A 26,755-nucleotide genomic window follows, 5' to 3' on the forward strand; every position below is an offset into this window, starting at 1 on the left:
CATGCCGCAAAGGATTGCAGCAGTACGGCCCATAGTAAAAGAGTATCTAATGGATGCCCAGGCAGCGCAGAGCTGCATATACAATAAAGAAGCCACTGTTAGCTCCTTTAAAGAAGGGGACCGGGTGTTGGTATTAGTGCCCACCCAAGAGAGTAAGCTCATGGCCAAGTGGCAAGGGCCATATGAGATACGGGGGAAGGTAATAGAGGTGAATTATAGAGTGTACCAACCCGGAAAAATGAAACCCAAGAAACTATACCACATCAACCTGCTAAAAGTCTGGAAGGACCGGAATTCTTGGTCACTCCAGTCATGCCAACAGGGATCCCTCTGGCACTGGCCAACCACCCAGCAGGGGATCTGGTTAAAATAAATGATGCCCTCACCAAACTGCATCGGCGGAAGACTCGGGCTCTCGTGTAGCGGAATACGGATGTATTCTCAGAACTGCTGGGGTGAACCTCTGTGATACAACATGATAGCTTCTCCAAGCATCGGGTAAGGGTACGGATGAAACCGTACCGAGTGCCAGAAGCCCGAAGGCAGGCCATCGCGTAAAGCAAATGCTTCAGTTGGGAGTCATTGAGGAGTCCCGGAGTGAGTGGGTTAGCCCCATTGTGTTGATCCCAAAGACAGACAGGTCATTACGTTTTTGTAATGACTTCAGGAAATTAAATGAGGTATCTAAGTTTGACCTCTATCCAATGCCCCAGGTGGATGAGCTAGTTGAGAGACTAAAGGAAGCCCAGTACTTCACCACACTCGATCTCACCAAAGGTTACTGGCAGGTCCCGTTAACAGCGTCGGCAAAAGAAAAGACTGCTTTTATCACACCAGAGGGTCTCTACCAGTTTGTTGTCTTGCCTTTTGGGTTACATGGGGCTCTGTCCACATTCCAGAGGCTGATGGACAATGTCTTAGAGCCTCATCAAGATTACGCATCGGCATATTATGATGACATAGTCATCTTTAGTACCGACTGGGATACTCACATGTCCCAGGTACAAGCATTGCTGGAGTTTCTCAGAAAAGTGGGGTTACCAGCAAACCCAAAGAAATGCGTGATAGGACTCATGGAGGCCCAGTACTTGGGTTACATGATCATCAAGGGGTTATCAAGCCCCAAGTGAACAAGATTGAGCCATGCAAAACTGGCCCAAACCCTTAAGTACCAAACAGATGAGGGCATTCCTTAGCATTATTGGGTACTACCACCAGTTTATACCAAATTTGGCTGGGAAATCAGCACCCCTAACGGACCTGTTAAGAGGTAAGAAGACTGTGATGGTCCATTGGAATCCTCAAGCGGAGAAAGCATTCTAGTCTCTGAAGTCGGCATTGTGTGGACAGACGGTCCTCATTAGCCCCGACTTCAAGAAAACCTTTATCGTGCCAACCAATTCCTCAGAGATAGGCCTAAGAGTGGTGCTGCCGCAGGAGGTGCATGGGGATGAGCAACCAGTCACCTACTTGATCATGAAACTGACCCTGACAGAGAAAAATTATAGCGTAGTGGAGAAGGAGTGCTTGGCGATTAAGTGAGCCTTGGAGTCCCTATGCTACTATTTGCTTGGGCATCAGTTTCATTTGGTAATGGACCATTCATCCATCGTCTGGATGAGAAATGCAAAAGAGAGGAATGCCCAAGTCAACAGATGGTTCCTGTCCCTACAAAACTTTAGTTTCTCAGTGGAACATTGGGCAGAGAAATCACAGGGAAATCTGGATGCCCTGTCACGAGCCCCCTGTATGGTGACAAATGTTCAACCCCATAAGTTTTAACAGAGGGAAGGGTATGGGAGGCAGTGACCGGTGTTATATGTGAGGGTTGCTATGTGTCCCCCAGGATGTGCAAATGTGCAAAGAAGCATATGGAGGCCGGGGGAGTGCATTGCAGTCATAGGCATAGCTGTGATTGCAAGGCAGAATAGTAGTGTCAGTCTTGGGCCAGCTATTTGTCAAAGGCAGATTTAAGAAAACCCACTATGGGCTTTTATTTTTTAAATGGACTACAGGATGGTAGTGGGGCGGTCCATTTCTTTCCCCGGCCCCAGGTTTTCCATGTGCGGCCACAGGTTTGTTTGTATAAACCCCTGCAGCAGAGAGTTGGGTGTGTCAGTTTTGGTCTTGCATGCAGGCAGAGCAGGTTTTGCAGAGTTCAACCTGTGTAGGCAACACAGCGCCAAGCGGAACCAAAAGGCCTGGCACCCATAGCGGACACGGCAGTGCAGTCGCCCACGGCAGCAGGTAACGGACTGTGTTTTTTTTTCCCCGGCTGCGATCCGGAGGATCCGATTTATTTTTTTTGATTTGTGAGTACGCTGTTTATTAAAAGAGACTTTACTTTGATCTTTTCCTGGGCACTGCCTCATCACTGCACAGCGTGGATACTGCTGCACCACAGATTACAGTGGGGCAAAAAAGTATTTAGTCAGTCAGCAATAGTGCAAGTTCCACCACTTAAAAAGATGAGAGGCGTCTGTAATTTACATCATAGGTAGACCTCAACTATGGGAGACAAACTGTGAAAAAAAAATCCAGAAAATCACATTGTCTGTTTTTTTTATCATTTTATTTGCATATTATGGTGGAAAATAAGTATTTGGTCAGAAACAAACAATCAAGATTTCTGGCTCTCACAGACCTGCAACTTCTTCTTTAAGAGTCTCCTCTTTCCTCCATTCATTACCTGTAGTAATGGCACCTGTTTAAACTTGTTATCAGTATAAAAAGACACCTGTGCACACCCTCAAACAGTCTGACTCCAAACTCCACTATGGTGAAGACCAAAGAGCTGTCAAAGGACACCAGAAACAAAATTGTAGCCCTGCACCAGGCTGGGAAGACTGAATCTGCAATAGCCAACCAGCTTGGAGTGAAGAAATCAACAGTGGGAGCAATAATTAGAAAATGGAAGACATTCAAGACCACTGATAATCTCCCTCGATCTGGGGCTCCACGCAAAATCCCACCCCGTGGGGTCAGAATGATCACAAGAACGGTGAGCAAAAATCCCAGAACCACGCGGGGGGACCTAGTGAATGAACTGCAGAGAGCTGGGACCAATGTAACAAGGCCTACCATAAGTAACACACTACGCCACCATGGACTCAGATCCTGCAGTGCCAGACGTGTCCCACTGCTTAAGCCAGTACATGTCCGGGCCCGTCTGAAGTTTGCTAGAGAGCATTTGGATGATCCAGAGGAGTTTTGGGAGAATGTCCTATGGTCTGATGAAACCAAACTGGAACTGTTTGGTAGAAACACAACTTGTCGTGTTTGGAGGAAAAAGAATACTGAGTTGCATCCATCAAACACCATACCTACTGTAAAGCATGGTGGTGGAAACATCATGCTTTGGGGCTGTTTCTCTGCAAAGGGGCCAGGACGACTGATCCGGGTACATGAAAGAATGAATGGGGCCATGTATCGTGAGATTTTGAGTGCAAACCTCCTTCCATCAGCAAGGGCATTGAAGATGAAACGTGGCTGGGTCTTTCAACATGACAATGATCCAAAGCACACCGCCAGGGCAACGAAGGAGTGGCTTCGTAAGAAGCATTTCAAGGTCCTGGAGTGGCCTAGCCAGTCTCCAGATCTCAACCCTATAGAAAACCTTTGGAGGGAGTTGAAAGTCCGTGTTGCCAAGCGAAAAGCCAAAAACATCACTGCTCTAGAGGAGATCTGCATGGAGGAATGGGCCAACATACCAACAACAGTGTGTGGCAACCTTGTGAAGACTTACAGAAAACGTTTGACCTCTGTCATTGCCAACAAAGGATATATTACAAAGTATTGAGATGAAATTTTGTTTCTGACCAAATACTTATTTTCCCCATAATATGCAAATAAAATGATAAAAAAACAGACAATGTGATTTTCTGGATTTTTTTTTCTCAGTTTGTCTCCCATAGTTGAGGTCTACCTATGATGTAAATTACAGACGCCTCTCATCTTTTAAGTGGTGGAACTTGAACTATTGCTGACTGACTAAATACTTTTTTGCCCCACTGTACATAAAAGTGCTGTCGTCCACAGTTTTGTGCAGTTCTGAAGAGGACACCACTGAACAAAGGCCAGACGGAGTCCAGAGTAAATCTGCTGTCTCATTATAGTGAATGGATCCCTCGGGGTTTCATCTGTCACATCACCCAGAGATTTAGATGGAAACCCCAAAGTAAGTGCTCAGCGTAGAATGCTGGATAAATGTGATCCCAAACGTTATGTAAAATGTTACCAATAAAAGCTGCAACTCAATCCACAAAAAAAGCAAGTCCCCACTCAGATCTGTCATCTGTTAACAAAAATATAGGGGCTTCCATGTTATTGCTAGTGCAAAGGCTCTGGAAAAGCGCAATGACTCCTCACCCGCCAAAAGAAATTCAGCAAATTCTCCGCTCCCAAATCTAAACGCACCCCCTCCTTTCTGAGCCCCAGTGTGTCTATACCACATTCAGCACCCACATGTTTGACATTTCTGTAGTGCTGAAAGCCCACCTAATTTACAGGTGCATGTCTCCAGAAGCATGAGCTGGGCAGATACAACGTACTGGTCACTACAACGGCAGATTGCAATTTTCACTCAGCAACATCCACTACCGCCTGTTTCTCGAAAGCACTCATAGAGTCAAAATCATCACTACATCTGAAGATAAATTCCCAAAGGGTTATAATTTCCAAAATTTGGTCACTTGAGGGGGGTTCTACTTTTCTAGCACTTAGGGGCTCTTTATATGGAATCCGCAAACTAGTCTAGGAAAATCTGTGCTCCAAGAGGCAAATAGCGCTCCGTCCCTCCCGAGTCACTTCGTATGGCAAAGTAGTACTGTACATCCACATATGGGGTATTTCTATATTCAGCAGAAATTGTGGGACAAATTCTGGTGCTACTTTTACCCATTTCCCAGTGTGAAAATGTAAAACTTGGGACTAACACACAATCTTGGTGGTAAAAATGTAAATTATTTTTTTCTTCACTGCCCAATGATATAAAAGTCTGTGACACACCTGTGGTGTCAATATTATCACTGCACCCCTAGATGAATTCATTGAGAGATTTAATTAATAAAATGGGGTCACTTATGGGGGCTTCTGCTGTTCTGGCACCTCATGGGCTCTGCCAATGTACCATGGCACCATAAAAAAAACGCAGCAAAATCTGCACTGTAATATGGCGCTACTTAACTTCTGAGCTTTGCACTGTGCCTCAAAAGTAGTTTTCAACCACATATGGGGTATTGGTGAACTCAGGAGAATTTGCACAACAAACTTTGCAATCCATTTTCTCCTTTTGCCCTTGTGAAAATGCAAATTTGGAGCTAAAAAATGTATCTGGGAAAAATGTGATTTTTTTTTTATTTTCACGGCTTAACGTTATAAACTTCTAGGAAGCACCTGTGGGTTCAAGATGCTCAATTCACATCTAGATAAGTTCCCTAAGGGGTATAGTTTCCAAAATGTTGTAACTTGTGGGGGGTTTCACTGTTTAGGCACATCAGGGGCTCTCCAAAAACGACATGGCAACCACTAATTATGCCAGCATATTTTACATTCAAAAAGTCAAATGGCGCTGCTTTCCTTCCAAGCCCTGTCGTGCACCCAAACAGTTGTTTTCCTCCACATATTAGGTATCTTCGCACTCAGGAGAAATTGCAAAACAAATTGGACTGAGCAATTTCTCTTGCTACCCTCATGAAAATGCAAAATTTGGAGCTAAAAAAGATTTATCTCGGAAAAATGTGATTTTTTTTATTTTCATGGCTTAACGTTATAAACTTCTGTGAAGCACCTGTGGGTTCAAAGTGCTCAATACACATCTAGATAAGTTCCATAAGGGATCTAGTTTCCAAAATGGTGTCATTTGTTGGACGTTTCACCTGTTTAGGCACATCAGGGGCTCTCCAGACATGACTACAACTAATTATGCCAGCAAATTTTACATTCAAAAAGTGAAATGGTGCTCCCTCTATTCCGAGCCCTGCCGTGTGCCCAAACAGTAGATTTCCCCCACATATGGGGTATCAACATGCTCAGGAGAAATTGCACAACAAAATGTATGGTCCACTTTCTTCTGTTACAATTGCGAAAGTAGAAAAAATTAGGTCTAAATAAAAAATATAGTGAAAGAAAAGTAAATGTTTATTTTTTTCTTCCACATTACAAAAATTCCTGTGAAGCACCTGAAGGGTTAATACATTTCTTGAATGTGGTTTTGAGTACCTTGAGGGGTGCAGTTTTTAGAATGGTGTCATTTTGGGGTGTTTTCTGTCATATAGGCCCCTCAAAATCGCTTCAAATGTGAGGTGGTCCCTAAAAAAATGGTTTTGTAAATCGTTGGTTTTAACTCTGATAACTTCCTAACAAAAAAAAAATATGCTTCCAAAATTGTGCCGATGTAATGTAAACATGTGAGAAATGTTATTTATTAACTATTTTGTGTGATATGACTCTCTAATTTAAGGGCATAAAAATGAAAAGTTTGAAAATTGCGAAATTTGCTAAATTTGCGCCAAATTTCCATTTTCTTCACAAATAAATGCAAGTCATATCAAAGAAATTTTACCATTATCTTAACCCCTTTCTGACCTCGGTTGGGATAGTATGTCCGAGGTCAGATCCCCTGCTTTGATGCGGGTTCTGGCGGTGATCTTGAGACCTCTATGGTTGTTGATGCCGGATTGCTATGAGCACCACTCTGTGTAATTCTGCTGCATAGAGGTGATCTGTGCATCACCTCTATGTAGCAGAGGTGATCGAGTTGTGCCAGCTGCTAGCCTCCCATGGCTATTGAAGCATGGCAAAAGTAAAAAAAAAAATATGTTTAAAAAACAAATATATATATATATTTCGCCCTATTCAAAATTAAACAGTAAAAAAATCAAACATACACATATTTGGTATCGCCGAGTTCAGAATCGCCCGATCTATCAATACAAAAAAGGATTAACCTGATCGCTAAACGGCGAAGCAAGGAAAAAAATTGAAACATCAGAATTATGCTTTTTCGGTCGCAATGACATTGCATTAAAATGCAATAACAGGCGATCAAAAGAACATATCTGCACCAAAATGGTATCATTAAAAGCATCAGCCCAGATCATGAAAAATGGAGACGCTACGGGTATTGAAAAATGGCGCAATATATATATATTTTTTTTTAGCAAAGTTTGGAATTTTTTTCACCACTTAGATTAAAAAAAACCTAGACATGTTTGGTGTCTATGAACTCGTAATCACCTGGAGAATCAAAATGGCAGGTAAGTTTTAGCATTTAGTGAACCTAGCAAAAAAGCCAAACAAAAAACAAATGTGTGATTGCACTTTTTTGCAATTTCACCGCACTTGGAATTTGTTTCCCGTTTTCTAGTACATGACATGCTAAAACCAATTATTTCGTTCAAAGGTACAACTTGTCCCGCAAAAAATAAGCCCTCACATGGCCATATTGACGGAAAAATAAAAAAAGTTATGGCTTTGGGAAGGAGGGGAGCGAAAAATGAAAAAATGAAAATACCCAGGAGCATGAAGGGGTTAAAGTACTGTATGTCACGAGAAAACATTCTCAGAATCACCGGGATCTGTTGAAGTGTTCCGGAGTTATGATCTCATAAAATTACAGTGGTCAGAATTGTAAAAATTGGCCTGGTCACGAAGTTGAAAACAGGCTTTGGGGTGAAGGGGTTAAGAATAAGCAGTTTTTTATGGGTACATGAGGAATTATCAGTATTCTTCTAATTCAGCTCCAGAATGGGCAGAAACTAACTACATCTCAAAGATTGTGAGCTCTTATAGGCAAGGTTCTCACTCCCCAATTAAAGGTGTTGTCTGATCTTAAGGCTGAGTCACACATAACGATATCGTTAACGATATCGTTACAATGTCACGCTTTTGGTGATGTAGCAACAATCCCGCTAACGATCTCGCTATGTGTGACAGCGACCAACGATCAGGCCCCTGCTGGGAGATCGTTGGTCGATGGGAATGATCAGGACCTTTTTTTGGTCGCTGATCACCCGCTGTCATCGCTGGATCGGCGTGTGTGACGCCGATCCAGCGATGTGTTCACTTGTAACCAGGGTAAATATTGGGTTACTAAGCGCAGGGCCGCGCTTAGTAACCCGATATTTACCCTGGTTACCATTGTAAAAGTAAAAAAAAAAACACTACATACTCACATTCTGATGTCTGTCACGTCCCCCGGCGTCCACAGGGTTAAAACTGCTTTCGGCAGGAGTGCTGCTAATATGCACGCGCTGCTGCCGAGAGCTTCTCTGCACTGAATGTGTCAGCGCCGGCCGTAAAGCAGAGCACAGCGGTGACGTCACCGCTGTTACTGCCGGCTCTGACACATTCAGTGCAGGGAAGCTCTCGGCAGCAGCGTGCATTACCAGCGCTCCTGCCGAAAGCAGTTTTAACCCTGTGGACCCCAGGGGACGTGACAGACATCAGAATGTGAGTATTTTTTACTTTTACAATGGTAACTAGGGTAAATATCGGGTTACTAAGCAAGTAACCCGCACTTAGTAACCCGATGTTTACCCTGGTTACCCGGGTGCTGCAGGGGGACTTCGGCATCGTTGAAGACAGTTTCAATGATGCCGAAGTCGTTCCCTTGATCGTTGGTCGCTGGAGAGAGCTGTCTGTGTGACAGCTCCCCAACGACCACACAACGACTTACCAACGATCACGGCCAGGTCGTATCGCTGGTCGTGATCGTTGGTAAGTCGTTTAGTGTAACGGTACCTTTAGGCTACGCTAGCTGACTGCAGACTTATGAATCCTCACATAGCGCGCACTGTGACAGGATCGGGTGGTTATGTGACTGCAAGTATGTGATTTACAAACTTTCGGCCATATTCCAACCAGATTTGTCTGGCCTCTCTTACATTGAGTGAGCCTGCAGCCATCTAATTGGCAAGTGACTGCATGTATGAAAATCACATTCTCGTGGTCACACAAATGCAGATTACAAAGGCAAATCCTCTCAAGCGCACAGTGAATTCGCTGCCAAGACAAGACAACCCCTTTAAGACTTGCATCTTTTACACCAGTCTTAATGAAAGGAGCACTGAAGTAAGATGTGCAAATTCATTAAAAGGCATGCATCTCTTAAAAGTATTTTGCGCATCTTTCAACTGCCGTGCGCCACCTCCAGAAATGTTTGTCAGCCATTTTTGCCATGAAACATGCAACCTTTTTTGCAGAAATTATGATTTATTTGCTGGGTGCGCTTGGCCATGCTCTATAGAGCTTCACCCACTTTTCAAAAAATTGAAAGATCTCATATACAGTGCAGGGAATAGTGGACCTCTTGCTCCACTCTTTCTCCCTTAAAGGAGTTGTTCCATATTGTCTGAATTGCTATATATATTGCTATATATATAAACAGCCGCTACTCACCTCTGGTATCGTTCCAGCAACATCAGCACCTGGTCTCCCGAAGCTGGCATGACGTTGCTATTTCACGTGAGCACTACAGTCAATCAGAGGCTGTTTCACTCTCTCTTCCTTTGGACAAGACTAAAGGCTGAGTCACACATAACGATATCATTAACGATATCGTTGCAACGTCACGCTTTTGGTGACGTGGCAACGATCCCGCTAATGATCTCGTTATGTGTGACAGCGACCAATGATCAGGCCCCTGCTGGGAGATCGTTGGTCGATGGGAATGATCAGGACCATTTTTTGGTCGCTGATCACCCGCTGTCATCGCTGGATCGGCGTGTGTGACGCCGATCCAGCGATGTGTTCACTTGTAACCAGGGTAAATATCGGGTTACTAAGTGCAGGGCCGCGCTTAGTAACCCGATATTTACCCTGGTTACCATTGTAAAAGTTAAAAAAAACCAGTACATACTCACATTCTGATGTCTGTCACGTACCCCGGCGTCCACACGGTTAAAACTGCTTTCGGCAGGAGCGCTGCTAATGCACGCGCTGCTGCCGAGAGCTTCCCTGCACTGACTGTGTCAGCGCCAGCCGTAAAGCAGAGCACAGCTCAACACCCCAAAGTAGTGAGTTGCTGCTGCCCCCCCTTTCACCAGATGTCAGTTGTATCCAAAGGAAGTGAGAGTGAAGCAGCCGCTTATTGGGTGTATGGCATAACAACGTCACACATCCTATGAGAAATCCTGGTGCTCAGAAGTGAGTATAGGCTGTTTATATTTTATACAGGGGAATATAGCAATTAAGCAGTGGAAAACCCCTTTAATGTTAATTTGTATAACTGCATTACTGAGCAGTGAAGCTATGAATCCAGAACTTCTTTAAAGCCATGGATTAATGTGAGTGCACTTCATACAAGTGGCAGAAACCTTGCGTGTGTGCTGTTTTCTCTACTTAGTACAATACAATTTAAAATATTATTTTGATTTGAATTAAACTTTAAATCATTTTCCAAGAGATGGAGCACTGTATGAAAGCAGTGCCTCTATAAGTCACTGTTTATCTCTGCATACCTCACATACATATCAATTAATCTTAGAAAAACATTACAGTACCACAAATCTTTTAGACTTACCTGAATATTCTCTTCCTTTAATTGGCTTGCAGCAATATGCTTATTGGATGTTTTAGTAACACTGTGATCTTCCTTTCTTTTATATGAAATGTTGGCAACTATGTCACTTGCGTAGTTTAATTTGCAGGAATCAAATACTTGTGACTGAGAAGGTTCAGAATTCTTTGAGTTTAAGCCAAATTTATCTTTCTTAGGCTCAATGCTAACTGAAAAGCATGACTGCTTTTCTGAAAAAGGAGATGAACATATAAGACCTGTATTTGTGAATACTTCCTTGTTACTTTTCACTTTTATAGATTTGTGTAATACATTGCATGGTGTCTTCTTCTTTGCATCACAGATCTGAAGTAGTGATGCCTTCCTAGGCATAACATCTCTTACACTGAAGTTAGATGTATTATATATGTTTACCTTATCAGAGATATTAGAAACTACGTTAGTTTTATTTCCTTCAGCAATTTTCGTATTATCATTCTGTTTAAATCTTCCCGTCTTACCATGGAAGAAGGGAACATATTTTTGTCCATTTCCTGAATGAGTTGAGCAAATAGGAGGATATGTATTGGAACATTGAGATCCAAGAGACACTTTGTATGATGTAAAGTGTTGTACATACTGTGATACTGGAGGATGCTTTTCAGAACAAGCTAATGGCTGTTTCAATGGAATCTCCTTCTGAGTTATTTCTGTTTGTTCTGAGATGTTGGGAGCCATTGTTAATTTCATTGATGCTGTTAAATTTGTCAGGTAGTTATTACCCTGGTAATAAAAAATATTTCAGATTACGTCAGTTTTCACTTTTTCACTTTATCTGATAAATAACAGCCATCTTACGTATAATATATAGTCAGGGGTGGGATTCAAATTTTTAACAACAGGTCCTCTAAGTCGCGGCGGCCGGAATTTTGGCCACGCCTATTTTCAATAACCCCGCCCATACTAATAAGCCACGCCCAGTGGCACGATTCACATGATGCTCCATACTGTACAATGGCCACACATGATGCTCCATACTGTATAAAGGCCACATATGATGCTCCATACAGTATAATGGCCACACATAGTGCTCTATACTGTACAATGGCCACACATGATGCTCCATACTGTACAATGGCCACACATGATGCTCCATACTGTATAAAGGCCACATATGATGCTCCATACAGTATAATGGCCACACATAGTGCTCTATACTGTACAATGGCCACACATGATGCTCCATACTGTATAAAGGCCACATATGATGCTCCATGCATACTGTATAATGGCCCCCCCTCCCATCATGTATGCATGGCTCATCTCCCCCTCCCTATATGCATAGGTAACTCATCCCCCCCGTATGCGTGGCTCATTTCCCCCTCCCTGTATGCATGGGTGGCTCAGGCACTGGCTCATCTCCCATCCCCCCTGTATGCGTGGCTCATCTCCCCCTCCCTGTATTCATGGGTGGCTCAGGCACCGGCTCATCTCCCATCCCCCCCCCCGTATGCGTGGGCCACGCATACAGGGGGGGGGATGGGAGATGAGCCAGTGCCTGACCCACCTATGCATACAGGAGGGGGAGATGAGCCACGCACTGGCTCATCTCCCCCCCCCCCGGCGTATGCGTGGCTCATCGCCGGCTCCCCAGTCTCATCTTGTATCATGGCTCCCCGTCCACCGCGGACCTCCTACATGCTCGCCGCCGGCTCCCTTCATCCTCCCTGGCTGCCTGGAATGATTCATGATTCATCCCGCCACCCCCCCCCCATGCGTGGCTCATCGCCGGCTCCCCGACGCTCCCAGTCCCATCTTGTATCATTCATGGGCATGGCTCCCCGTCCTGGCCGTCCACCGCGGACCTCCTCCTCCCCGCCGGCTCCCCCGTCCTCCCTGGCTGGAATGATTCATACTCACCTGAGTCACCTCACAGGCTCACACACCGCGTAGCAGAGGAACGGAATCCTCCACCTCGCTCTGTCCCTGCGCAGCACTGCACCGTCCTCCTCGTCCTGTGTGAGCGCCGCGGTCAGGTGGTAACGGTCATTTAAGATGATGAATATTCATGAATATTCATCACCTTAATGAGGCGCCACCATGTGACCGCTCACACAGGGCGAGCTGCAGTCGTGCATCGCTGAGAGCAGACCAGCCGGCACCGCTGGAGCAGGTGAGGTGAGTATGAGACAGGGAGCAGGAGGCATAAGCGGCGACGGGGGTGGGGGGGGCATTTTCAATTACCGGAACGCTGGCAGATAGAAATTTTAGTAAACGGCTGCCCCGTACCGGGTCGTACCGGCTGAATCCCACCCCTGTATATAGTGTATTTTATTTTTAAATCTGTATCTGAATGTTTTAGAGGCTTATCAATTTTATTATACATTCCTAGTACTTAACCTTTAATGCTTAGACAAATGATGACAGGAAATTCCATATAACATTATCAAGTATAAGGTAAAACTAGTGGTCGCAACTATCATGCAGCCAGATGACCCCCAATATAACATAATGCGAATGGCAGGATAATATCCCAGCAATCTACAATACATGCAAAATAACTAAATAAAGCAACTACAAAAAAACAGATAATGACATATAATGCAAAAAGATCTACATATCATAATATAGTATTAACACTAAAAAATAAAATATGATTTTAAGTGTCTATAGGAGCTAGTGAGGATTACTGCTTGATGTGTCAAACAGTTTCACTTTTGTGAATATTGTTTGTTATGGCACATAACAAATACATAATAACCCCTTCCCGACTGACCTATTTTCCACTCTTATTTTTCATCCACTTCTTCAAAGAGCCTTAAAGGGAACCTGTCATGTCCCCAAACTCTGTTAACATGCATATATGGTGGTAATCTGCAGGTTAATATTGTTCTAAAGCTGTCTGGCTCAGTACATAGTGAACGGCAACTGTAAGCATGGCCTGGCCAATTGATTGACAGCCACCTCTGCACTGATAGCATTCAATCAAAGTTTCGTATTAGAACTTGTTTTTTTTTTGCAATACTAGTTTTAGTTTTGAATGAAACTATTCATTTTAGCTTTCAAGGTACCCTAAAATGGGGAACATGCCAAGTGCATTGAAATGGTGAATAAAAACATTAATTTTGCCATCATATTTTGTGTTTTGTTTTTTACGGCATTCAATGTGTGATAAAAATGACATAAAAACATGATTCTCCAGGTCAGGAAATCTTCACACCTTCGGTATTCAGTTAGCATTTTACATCAGTGTCAGCGGAGGTATCGGTAACAATACTGCTCTTCACAGTTGCCGGATGTGGGAGTGACAGCTGCTAAAGCTTATAGAGCCTCAGAACAAGGCTCCATAGGCTTTAGAAGATGGATTTGGGGAACTTCATGGAAAGCGCTGTGTTGGCAGCAGATAAGTCTCTGTACTGTCCCGTCGTTCAACAGGGAATATATATTTATTCAGCAAAAAAGATAACACAGCTTACAACTGGTATTTTTATAGCTTAGGATCTTAGCATCTATTCTGTCAGCTTGCAAAGTGAAATTAAAATTTACTCCAGCCACACACAAACACACTGATGGAACAGTAACTTCCTGGTTCTTCTTCTTTTTTTTTTAAATAGTTCTGCATTACTGGCATCATAATGTTATTGCTGGAGACAGAAACACATACACCATTTAACGTTAGTAAATAGTAGATGCAATACATACAATAATAATCATTATTCCAACATCGCCATTCAACATCTACTTATCCTATTCATCCCATCGTGGTTCTGAATTCTTCAAATTTGGCTCTTGGAAGTGGCTTTATCATAACATTAGCTATCATCTGATCGGTCTCGCAATAAAAAAATTCAGTTATGCCACATTCTATCAAATCACGCAAATGATGTTTAACATCAATGAAACTCATGCATTATTAAACATTAGTAATTAGTATTTGATGCAATATATACAATAATAAGCATTATTCCAACTCGCTGGACTACGTTGGACCTGCATAAAACTTGGTGAAAGAGGGACATTGTCTTGTTTTTATTTCTCTCTTTTTATGTTTTTCGGGCTTCCAATTGTGGACTACGCCGGATTCTATGGACTACATTGGATCAGGGTGAGATTTATTTTTTTTAATAAATTGTTGAACCAAGGAAAAAGTTGGAGAGTGTTTTTATAAATAAAGTATATATGTGTGTTTTTTTGGGTTAGTAATGGGGGTGTCTGATAGACACCTCTTCACTACTAACAATAGGGATTGAAGTCAGCAGCGTTTTTTGACAATTCACAGCTGACATCAACCCCAACAACCATTATCCCGATTGCCAATGCTCCAGGGGATCAGGAAGAGCCAAAGCAAAGTGCCAGAATTGGAGAATCTCATGTGATGCTCCACTTCTGGGCCAGCTGTGGGTTGGTAATTTTAGTCTGGTAAGGGCCCAATAACCATGGACCTCCCCAGCCTGATAGTATCAGCTTACAGCTGTCTGCTTTTCCTTTACCTTTTTTATCTTATTTATTAGGTTAATACATATACAGTAAGCTACATATGCAAGGCACTAATTATATATCTCACACATATCTATTTATCTATCTATTATCTATTTACCTCATCTAACTATTGATCTCTATCTTTGCACATCTTTAAAATATAAAAATCTGTAATTTCCATTCTGCATTGTATGCTGGTATGTGTCACGTGGTCGGCAGATGGATGTCACATGTATATCATTTGTGTTGCCGGAAAAAAACGGACATGTCTATGTGTGGGTCACAACGTCACACGGTCCATGTGAAAAGACAGACATGTACCCGGCCCCGTCAGTTATAATGGGTGTGTGTGTACATATCTCCGATACGTGTGAAAACAGGTGCCTCACGTACCGGAAACACAGATGTGTGAAGGGGGCCTTATAGTGTACATTGCACAGAATAAATAATTTTATACTTTGATAAAACAGCCTGTTGCAGATATGTCAATATCAAATATTTTTATATATTTTTCATTTTTTAAATGTCTGTATTTATTTTATTGGGGGAAATAGGATGATTTGAATTTTTCTTTCAGATTTTAAAAACTTGTAAATAGTAACCTCGTAAATAGTGAATTTAACAATTTGCTATAAAGTTCAGCTGTTGGGGACTACACCACGCCCATGACTGTTGAGGCAACGCATTAACACACACAATTGTGATGCATAGGGGAGGGGTGATGTCTGATTGTATCAATGCCCCAGTGGGATAGTGAAACTGTAGACTGGGGTGACAGTATTTTTGCCCACAATAAAGGTCATGTGGCCAAAAATTACTCCATGCCAGTGCTACATTCCAGCGTAGTGCAGCTGAATGGGAGCTGTTTGGTGACCTCCTAGTCTTCCACAATATCAAGCAAATTGCAGAAAATTACAAATCCATTTGTTACCAACTTTTGGGGATATCATAATCTGATATCTTTTGCCTGCATTATGCTGAATTGCAAAGGGTGGGCCATGTATATGGATACACCTAAATAAAATGGGAATGGTTGGTGATATCAACTTCCTGTTTGTGGTACATTAGTATATGGGAGGGGGAAAACTTTTCAAGATGGGTGGTGACCATGGCAGCCATTTTCAAGTAGGCCATTTTTTAATGCAACTTTATAAATGGCCCACCTAGGTGTATCCATATAAATGTCCCACCCTGTAGAGTGTTGTGCCTAAAATCTTTATGTATCTGCCATGCAAATGCCATGAACAGTGATTGACAGCAGCATTAAAGAGGTTAAGCAGCAGTTTGCTGTTGTTAGCAGTGGGTGCTACGCCACCTGCACTCAAAGGGCCAAATATGTTAAATGGATGTTGGAAAGAGGTTAAGGTTAAAAGAATATAAAGGTCAGGAGTCAAGTATATTCACATATAGTTTTGTGGAAACAGTTTCAATGTAATGGAATTACTTGTTGCAAAGCTATTGACTGACACACTGACACACACAGACATACGCACACACACACAAAACACCTCAAAGACACACTCTCGGTTGTTCATAGACTCATCTGAAAATACTCCAACACACAGACACACACAACCACATTCGAATACCAGTCATATTGTCACTGACGTAGAAATACTATAGATGTGGAATACAAGCTCTTATAAAAAAAGTTTTTTTTTTGTGATGGTTTCCATTCTTTTCATTAATGTACATAAAGTTTTTGGTGTTTAGAAGTTTACATACCCTAGGTTAGAAATGTATTTTCTATTTGATTCAAGTGCCCCCTTGTGGCTACATTCAGCAACTCCTATACATGCGCCAGTCAGTTTGTGTTACCTGTATTAGAGGTCTTGACAATTCTTTAACTGGATAAAATGGAGTATTAGTCATGTTTACTTGAATGCCACACAGATGAGGCATTTTAGACTTGAGGTCATCAACAAAGGTATTCATAACTCTAGTTAAATCCACTCGTGGAAAAAATTGAATAGGCTGGCTTCTTAGGCAAATAAAAGGATATCTGGATCTGAAGTTAAGGTTGAACAGGTGAACCCACACATGCACAATGACACCAAGTGAACAATTTATAATTTTATATTTAAAAAAGATGAAAATAAAGAATGTTTAAAATCCAACTTTACTTAAAAAAACAAAATGTGTCATCTGCATTCAAAAAATGTATTAAGTTACAAAATAGGTTGAACTTAAGTTAGTCGTAGACTAAATTATTATTTGTACAGTCTATAGGTTTATTTGTGTATTGCCTGCAATATTGATGAATTGCAATATCTCAGCTATAAGCAGCTCCACTCTGTCTCCTACAATGATCAGTGCAGTAAATTAGAAATTGCTTGCAGAGTGTGCTCACATGAATCTTCCAGATCCTGTACTTGGGGAGGGTAGCAGCATAAGTAAAAATAAAACAAAAAACTTAGGTCCATACAAAAATATTATCTTTAATTATCTTTTGGTAGTTTATGATATGTTAACACTGAGTTTTTCAGTAGTTTGCAAAGCAGAAACTTTTGAACTCTTCAGTCAAAATTGGTGTTTTTTAACTCCATGTGGTGTTTGGAGACTTTCCGCTTCAAAAATTCCTGAAAAATACTCAGTGTGAACATACCTTTAAACCCCTTCCTGACCTGTGACACAGTGTATGCGTCACGAAAGTCAGTGCCAATCCAACCTGTGATGCAGCGAATGCGTCATGGCAGGATTGCGTTCCTGTGGGCCGGGTTAAAGGGTTAAATGAAATTTCACCCGACCCGCAGGAACAGAGGGACTTGTACATGAGCCCAGGGGGGTGGCTTTGCCCCCCCATGGCTAAGATCACTCTGGTGACCACTTTGTCACCATCCCCCAGGATCCGATTGGAGCTAGAGTCCATGTGACGCTATCTCTCCATTCAGATGTGGAAGGGCGGAGTAAACCATGGCTGCCTCACTGTCTAGCTTCATGCCGTCCGTGGAAGCTGAACAGCAAGGTGCCTGCTTGCTGCCCCGCCGCATACTGTGATCGCTGCCGCCATCATCGCCGCCGCCATCGTTGCTGACAGGTACTCTCCTCTGCTGCCCTCCGCTCTCCCCACTGTCTGCTCCCTTCCCCCTGCCCTGGTGATCACCCCTGATCACCCCCTGCTGCTGCTTTTGGCTCCATCTGCTGCTGCATCTCCTCAGCCTGACAGCCCCCTCCTGCCCCTGGTGATCGTCCCCCTGCCCCAGCGATCACCCCCTGCCCCACTGATCACCCCCCTGATCACCCCTGCCCCCTGATCGCCCTGCTGATCTCCCTCCTGTCCCGCTGATCTCACCCCTGCCCCTCTCATCTGCCCCCTGCCCCGCAGTTCTGCCCCCTGCCCCGCAGTTCTGCCCCCTGCCCCGCTGATCTGCCCCGCCGATCTGCCCCTGCCCCGCCGATCTGCCCCCTGCTCCGCTGATCTGCCCCCTGCCCTGGAGATCTTCCCCCTGCCCGTGGATCTGCCCCCTGCCCTGCAGATCTGTCCCCTGCCCCATGGATCACCCCCACCCTGCTGATCTGCCCCCTGCCCTGCTGATCTGTCCTCTGTCCTGGTGATCTCCCCCCACCCTGGTGATCACACCCCCACCCCAGTGATCACCCGCTCCCGCCCCAGTTTTGCCATTATGGTTAGAGTTGGGCTAAAGTGAGTTGGGCTAAAGTTAGGGTTATAGTTGGGGCAAAAATTAGGGTTAGGGTTGGGGCTATAGTTAGGGTTGAGGCTAAAGTTAGGGATGGGATTAGGGGTAGGGTTAGGGTTAGGTTTGTGGTTAGGGTTGGGATTAGGGTTAAGGGTGTGTTGGGGTTGGGGTTGGAGTTAGAATTCGGGTATTTCCATTGTTTAGGCATATCAGTGGCTCTCCAAATGTTACATGTTTCCCACTGACCATTCCATCAAAGTCTGCTTTCCAAAACGTCACTACTTCCCTTCCGAGCCCTGACGTGTGCCCAAACAGTGGTTCCCATCACATATGGGGTACCAGCGTACTAAGGACAAACTGGGCAACAACTTTTGGGGTCAAATTTCTCCGGTTACCCTTGTGAAAATAAAAAATTGCGGGCTAAAAAATCTTTTTTGTGGAAAAAAAAGATTTTTCATTTTCACGGCTCTGCGTTATAAACGTCTGTGAAGCACTTGGGGGTAAAAAGTGCTCACCACACATCTAGATAAGTTCCTTGGAGGGTCTAGTTTACAAGATGGGGTCATTTGTGCGGGGTTTTTACTGTTTAGGCACATCAGGGGCTCTGCAAACATAACATGACGCCCGCAGACCAGTCCATCACAGCTTGCATTTCAAAACATCACTACTTCCCTTCCGAGCTCCGATGTGTGCCTAAACAGTGGCCCCCCCACATATGGGGTACCATCGTACTCAGGACTAACCGGACAATAAGTTTTGGGGTCCAATTTCTCCTGTTACCCTTGCAAAAATTAAAAATTGCGGGCTAAAAAATAATTTTTTGTGGAAAAAAAATGATATTTTATTTTCACGGCTCTGCGTTATAAACTTCTGTGAAGCACTTGGGGGGTTCAAATTGCTCATCACATATCTAGATAAGTTCCTTGGGAGGTCTAGTTTCCAAAATGGGTTCATTTGTGGGGGAGCTCCAATGTTTAGGCACACAGAGACTCTCCAAACACGACATGGTGTCCGCTAACGATTGGAGCTAATTTTCCATTCAAAAAGTCAAATGGCGCTCTTTCCCTTCCAAGCCCTACCGTGCGCCCAAAAAGTGGTTTACCCCCACATATAAGATATCGGCGTACTCAGGAGAAATTACCCAACAAATGTTAAGATCCATTTTATCCTGTTGCCTAAGTGAAAATGAAACAAATTAAGGCCAAATGAAAATTTTTGTGAAAAATAAGTACTTTTTAATTTTTATGGATCAATTTGTGAAGCACCTGGGGGTTCAAAGTGCTCAGTATGCATCTAGATAAGTTCCTTGGGGAGTCTAGTTTCCAAAATGGGGTCACTTGTGGGGGAGCTCCAATGTTTAAGCACACAGGGGCTCTCCAAATGTGACATGGTGTCCGCTAACGATTTGAGATAATTTTCCATTCAAAAAGTCAAATGGCGCTCCTTCCCTTCCGAGCCCTGCCGTGCGCCCAAACAGTGGTTCTCCCCCACATATGGGGTTTCAGTGTACTCTGGACAAATTGGACAACAACTTTTGGGGTCCACTTTATTTTTTTACCCTTGGAAAAAGAAAAGAAAAAATTGTTGCTAAAAGATCATTTTTGTGACTAGAGAGTTAAATATTCATTTTTTCCTTCCATGTTGCTTTTGCTGCTGTGAAACGCCTGAAAGGTAAATAAACTTCTTGAATGTGGTTTTGAGCACCTTGAGGGGTGCAGTTTTCAGAATGGTGTCACTTTGGGGCATTTTCATCCATATAGACCCCTCAAACTGACTTCAAATGTGAGGTGGTCCCTAAAAAAATGGTTTTGTACATTTTGTTGTAAAAATGAGAAATCACTGGTCAATTTTTAACCCTTATAACTTCCTTACAAAAAAATTGTTTCCAAAATTGTGCTGATGTAAAGGAGACATGTGGGAAATGTTATTTATTAACTATTTTGTGTCACATAAATCTCTGGTTTAACAGAAAAAAAAAATAAAAAATTTGAAAATTGCAAAATTTTCAAAATTTTTGCCAAATTTCTATTTTTTTCACAAATAAGGCAAAAATTATCAACCTAAATTTACCACTAACATGAAGCCTAATATGTTGCGAAAAAACATCCTCAGAATCGCTAGGATCCGTTGAAGCGTTCCTGAGTTATTACCTCATAAAGGGACACTGGTCAGAAATGCAAAAAATGGCCAGGTCATTAACCCCTTCCCAACCTTTGACGCAGCATATGCGTCATGATCAGATCGCGCTACTGCAGGTCGAGTGAAAGGGTTAACTGTAATTTTACCTGACCTGCAGGGACAGGGGGAGTTGTACTTGAGCCCGGGGGGTGGCTTCGCCCCCCTGTGGCTACGATCGCTCTGATTGGCTGTTGAAAGTGAAGTTTTACTTTCACTTTCAATCAGAGCAATCGTAATATTTCACCAATGAAAATTGGTGAAATATTACAATCCTGCCATGGTCAATGCTGCAATATCATCGGCCATGGCTGGAGACCGCGATCTGCCCCCGCCGCCGCCACCGATCCACTGACCCTGTCCTCCATCCTGTCCTCTGCTCCCCTCCATCCTCCTGTCCACTCCCCCATGTTCTGATCCCACCCCCTGTGCTCCGGTCCCCCCCATACTTACCGACCTCCGGTGTCCCTCCTGGCATCCATCTGTCTTCTCCATGGGTGCCGCCATCTTCCAAAATGGCGGGCGCATGGGAAGTTCGCCCGCCGAATCTGCCAGCCGGCAGATTCATTCCAGGTACATTTTGATCGCTGTGATAGGTTCTATCACAGCGATCAAAATAAAAAAAAACGAATAAACCCCCCTTTATCACCCCCATAGGTAGGAACAATAATAAAATAAAGAAAATGTAATTATTTTTATTTTTCCACTAGGGTTCGGGCTAGGGTTAGGGTTAGGGCTAGGGTTAGGGTTAGGTTTAGGGTTAGGGCTAGGGTTAGGGTTGCAATTAGGGTTAGGGTTAGAACTAGGGTTAGGGTTAGAACTAGGGTTAGGGTTAGAACTAAGGTTAGGGTTAGAACTAAGGTTAGGGTTAGAATTAGGGTTAGAACTAGGGTTAGGGTTAGAAATAGGGTTAGGATTAGAACTAAGGCGAGGGTTAGAATTAGGGTTAGGGTTAGAATTAGGGTTAGGGTTAGAACTAGGGTTAGGGTTAGAATTAGGGTTAGAATTATGCTATGTGCACACGGTGCGGATTTGGCTGCGGATCTGCAACGGATTGGCCGCTGCAGATTCGTAGCAGTTTTCCATCATGTTTACAGTACTATGTAAACCTATGGAAAACCAAATCCGCTGTGCCCATGGTGCAGAAAATACCGCGTGGAAACGCTGCGTTGTATTTTCCGCAGCATGTCAATTTTTTGTGCGGATTCCACAGCGTTTTACACCAGTTCCTCAATAGGATTCCGCAGGTGACATCCGCACAAAAACACTGGAAATCCGCGGTAAATCTGCAGGTAAAATGCAGTGCGTTTTACCTGCGGATTTTTCAAAAACTGTGCCGAAAAATCCTCACAAGAATCCGCAACGTGGCCACATAGCCTTAGGGTTAGGGTTGGAATTAGAGTTAGGGTTGGAATTAGGGTTAAGATTAGGGTTAGGGGTGTGTTGGGTTTAGGGTTAGGCTTGTGGTTAGGGTTATGGTTAGGGTTGGGATTAGGGTTAGGGGTGTGTTCGGGTTAGGGTTGTGGTTAGGGTTGGGATTAGGGGTGTTTTGGTGTTAGTGGTGTGTTGGGGTTAGGGTTGTGGTTAGGGGTGTGTTGGAGTTAGGGTTGTGATTAGGGTTACTGTATGGCTAGAGTTGGGATTAGGGTAGGGGTGTGTTGGGGTTAGTGTTGGAGTTAGAATTGAGGGGTTTTCACTGTTTAGGCACATCAGGGGTCTCCAAACGCGACGTGGCACCACCATTGATTCCAGCCAATCTTGCGTTCAAAAAGTCAAATGGTGCTGCCTCCCTTCCGAGCCCCGACGTGTGCCAAAACAGTGGTTTGCCCAAACATATGGGGCACAAGCATACTCAGGAAAAATTGCACAACAACTTTGGAGGTCTAATTTCTCCTGTTACCCTTGGGAAAATTAAAAAATGGGGGCTGAAAACTTATTTTTGTGGGAAAAAAAATTATTTTTTATTTTCACGACTCTGCGTTATTAATTTCTGTGAAGCACTTGGGGGCTCAAAGGGCTCACCACACATCTAGATAAGTTCCTTGGGGGTCTAGTTTCCAAAATGGGGTCACTTGTGGGGGGTTTCTACTGTTTAGACACATCAGGGGCTCTGCAAACGTAACATGATGCCCGCAGACCATTCCATCAACGTCTGCATTCCAAAACGTCACTACTTCCCTTCCGAGCCCTGACGTGTGCCCAAACAGTGGTTCCCCCCCACAAATGGGGTATCAGCGTACTCAGGTCAAACTGGACAACAACTTTTGGGGTCCAATTTGTCCTGGTACCTTTATGAAAATAAAAAAATTGCGGGCTAAATAAAAAATCATTTTTCTTTCCTCAAAATTTTTTTTTCACGGCTCTGCGATATAAACTTCTATGAAGCACTTGGGGGTTCAAAGTTCTCACCACACATCTAGATAAGTTCCTTGGGGGGTCTAGTTTCCAAAATGGGGTCACTTGTGGGGGGTTTCTACTATTTAGGCACATCAGGGGCTCTGCAAACATAACATGACGCCCGCAGACCATTCCATCAACGTCTGCATTCCAAAACGTCACTACTTCCCTTCCGTGCCCCGACGTGTGCCCAAACAGCAGTTCCCCCCACATATGGGGTATCAGCAAACTCAGGACAAACTGGACAACAACTTTTGGGGTCCAATTTCTCCTGTAACTCTTGTGAAAATAAAAAATTGTGGGCTAAAAAAAAAATTTTTGAGGAAAGAAAAATTATTTTTTATTTTCACGGCTCTGTGTTATAAACTTCTGTGAAGCACTTTGGGGTTCAAAGTTCTCATTGCACATCTAGATTAGTTCCCTGGCAGGTCTAGTTTCAAAAATTGGGACACTTGTAGCGTAGCACCAATGTTTAGGCACACAGGGGCTCTCCAAACGAGACATGGTGTCCGCTAACAATTGGAGCTAATTTTTCATTCAAAAGTCAAATGGCGCTCCTTTCCTTTCGAGCTCTGCCGTGCGCCTAAACAGTGGTTTCTGACCACATATGAGGTATCGATGTACTCAGGAGAAATTGCCCAACAAATTTTAGGATCTATTTTATCCGTTAACCCATGTAAAAATTAAAAAATTAAAGCTAAAAAATGTTTTTGAGAAAAAAAAAGGACTTTTTCATTTTTACGGATCAATTTGTGAAGCACCTGGAGGTTCAAAGTGCTCACTATTTAACTAGATAAGTTCCTTGGGGGGTCTAGTTTCCAAAATGAGGTCACTTGTGTGGGAGCTCCAATGCTTAGGCACACAGGGGCTCTCCAAACGCAACATGGTGTCCACTAAAGATTGGAGCCAATTTTTCATTCAAAAAGTCAAATGGCGCTCCTTCCCTTCCGAGCCCTGTCATGCGCCCAAACAGTGGTTCCCCCCCACATATGGGAAAATAAAAAAAATAGTTGCTAAAAGATCATTTTTTTGACTAAAAAGGTAAATGTTCATTTTTTCCTTCCATGTTGTTTCTGCAGCTGTGAAGCACCTGAAGGGTTACTAAACTTCTTAAAGGTGGTTTTGAGCACCTTGTGGGGTGCAGTTTTTAGAATGGTGTCACTTTTGGGTATTTTCAGCCATATAGACCCCTCAAACTAACTTCAAATGTGAGGTGGTCCCTAAAAAAAATGGTTTTGTATATTTTGTTGTAAAAATGAGAAATAGGTGGTCAAATTTTAACCTTTGTAACTTCCTAGCAAGAAAAATTTTGGTTTTAAAATTGTGCTGATGTAAAGTAGACATGTGGGTAATGTTATTTATTAACTATTTTGTGTGACATAATGCTCTGGTTTAACAGAATAAAAATTCAAAATTTGAAAATTGCAAAATTTTCAAAATTTTAGCCAAATTTCTGATTTTGTCACAAATAAACGCAAAAATTATCGACCTAAATTTACTACTAACACGAAGCCCAATATGTCACGAAAAAACAATCTCAGAATCGCTAAGATCCGTTGAAGCGTTCCTGAGTTACTACCTCATAAAGGGACACTGGTCAGAAATGCAAAAATGGCCAGGTCATTATGGTCAAAATAGGCTGGGTCATGAAGGGGTTAAGGTCAAAACAGGCTTGGTCATGAAGGGGTTAACCCCTTAAGAACAGAGCCTTCTTTGGCTTGAATGACCAGGTCCCATTTTCCGAACTTGAAATGTCAATTTATGCGGTAGTAGCTCTGGAATGCTTCTACTTACCCCACTGATTCAGAGAGAAGGTTTATTCTATTAACTCCTTAACCCCCGGAGCTTTTTTCAGTTTTGCCTTTTCGTTTTTCGCTCCCCTCCTTCCCAGAGCCATAACTTTTTATTTTTCCATCAATATGGCCATGTCTTGGCAAGACAAGTTGTACTTTTGAATGACACAACTGGTTTTACCATGTCGTGAACTAGAAAACGGGGGAAAAAATCCAAGTGCGGTGTAATTGCAAAAAAAGCGCAATCCCACATTTGTTTTTTGTTTGGCTTTTTTGATAGGTTCACTAAATGCTAAAACTGACCTATCACTATGATTATCTAGGTCATTACATGTCTAGGTTCTTTTTTATCTAAGTGGTGAAAAAAAATTCCAAAGTTTGCAAAAAAAAAAATTGCGCATTTTTCAATACTCGTAGAGTATTCATTTTTCATGATCTGGGGTTGGGTGAGGGCTTATTTTTTCCGCTCCGAGCTGACATTTTTAATGATATCATTTTGGTGCAGATATGATCTTTTGATCGCCCGTTATTGCATTTTAATGCAATGTCGCAGCAACCAAAAAAAAGTAATTGTGGTATTTTGATTTTTTTCTCGCTACACCATTTATCGATTAGGTTAATCCTTTTTTATTGATAGATCGGGCGATTCTGAAAGCAACTATACCAAATATGTGTAGGTTTGATTTTTTTTTTATTGTTTTATTTTGAATGGGGAAAAAGGGGGTGATTTGAACTTTAATTTTTTTTTTATTTCTTTCATATTTTTAAAAACATTTTTTTTTTTACTTTTGGCATGCTTCAATAGCCTCCATGGTAGCTAGAAGCTGCCACAACTTGATCGGCTCTGCTACATAGAGGCTATGCTCTATAGACTTGGTATGAGCACCGACCACAGGGTGGTGCTCAAAGCAATCCGGGATCAACAACTGTAGAGGTCTCAAGGTGACCTCTGGTTGTCATGCCGACGCACCGATGACCCCCGATCATGTGACGGGGTCACAGGTGCGTGCATTTTTGGTAGGATGGCCAGAAGCACTTGGTAAATGCCGCTGTCAGAGTTTGACAGCGGCATTTAACTAGTTAACAGGTGTGGGTGGAGCAAAACAGCTGACATGTCCTGGCTTTGATGCAGGTTCACTGCCGGAGCCCACATCAATGCGGGGGATACTGCCTTCGGACGTACTATTCAGTCCGATGGCAGAAAGAGGTTAAATATTGAACTTTATGTTAGTGGTAAATTTGGATTGATGTGGTGTTTTAATAAAAATATCAGAAATGTTAAATGTAGATACAGTTGCTATTTTCAAACTTTGAGTGCTTATACCACTAAACTAAATAATCAAACCATGCACACTAGTTACTGCTCAACATTTCTCATACCTCTATTTTGCATCAGCATAATTTTTCAAATGTCTTTTTAATTTGTCAGTATTAGAAGGGTTAAAATTTAGCGCTTTTTTTCTATATATTCAAAGAAATTTACTAATCCAATTTCTTTTGAAGACCTATTCAGTTTTAAAGTGAATTTGAGAGACTTATGTATTGAAAAACCAATAAAATTGACACCAATCTGAAAGCCACACTCCACGTAATATTCAAACTGCAGTTGGGAAATTTGTTAAACTTTAAGGTGCTTCACAGAAATTTATGTGAAGTGGAATTAAAAATCATTTTTTTACTTAAATGTTGCTTTAGTCCCAATATTTTGATTTTCACAAGGTGTAATTGGAGAAAATGGACGCCACAATTTGGTATGCAATTTCTCACAAATAGGG

At 42.7% G+C, this 26,755-nt stretch overlaps 1 protein-coding gene across 3 annotated transcripts in view; it reads right to left on the reverse strand.

Annotated features, from left to right (window-relative positions):
• C6H18orf63 (chromosome 6 C18orf63 homolog) overlaps positions 1 to 26,755 on the reverse strand; it is a 570,510-nt gene that overhangs the window by 43,621 nt on the left and 500,134 nt on the right. For all 3 annotated transcript variants that reach the window (XM_077270092.1, XM_077270091.1, XM_077270093.1), the window contains 2 exons: positions 16,796 to 16,979; positions 10,523 to 11,281 (listed from right to left, as the gene is read on the reverse strand). In XM_077270092.1, the coding sequence (XP_077126207.1) occupies positions 10,523 to 11,281; positions 16,796 to 16,979 (943 nt within the window). The remainder of the gene's footprint in view (positions 1 to 10,522; positions 11,282 to 16,795; positions 16,980 to 26,755) is intronic.

The sequence above is a fragment of the Ranitomeya variabilis genome, chromosome 6, assembly GCF_051348905.1.
Source record: "Ranitomeya variabilis isolate aRanVar5 chromosome 6, aRanVar5.hap1, whole genome shotgun sequence".
In the NCBI taxonomy this organism is placed as follows: Eukaryota; Metazoa; Chordata; class Amphibia; order Anura; family Dendrobatidae; genus Ranitomeya; species Ranitomeya variabilis.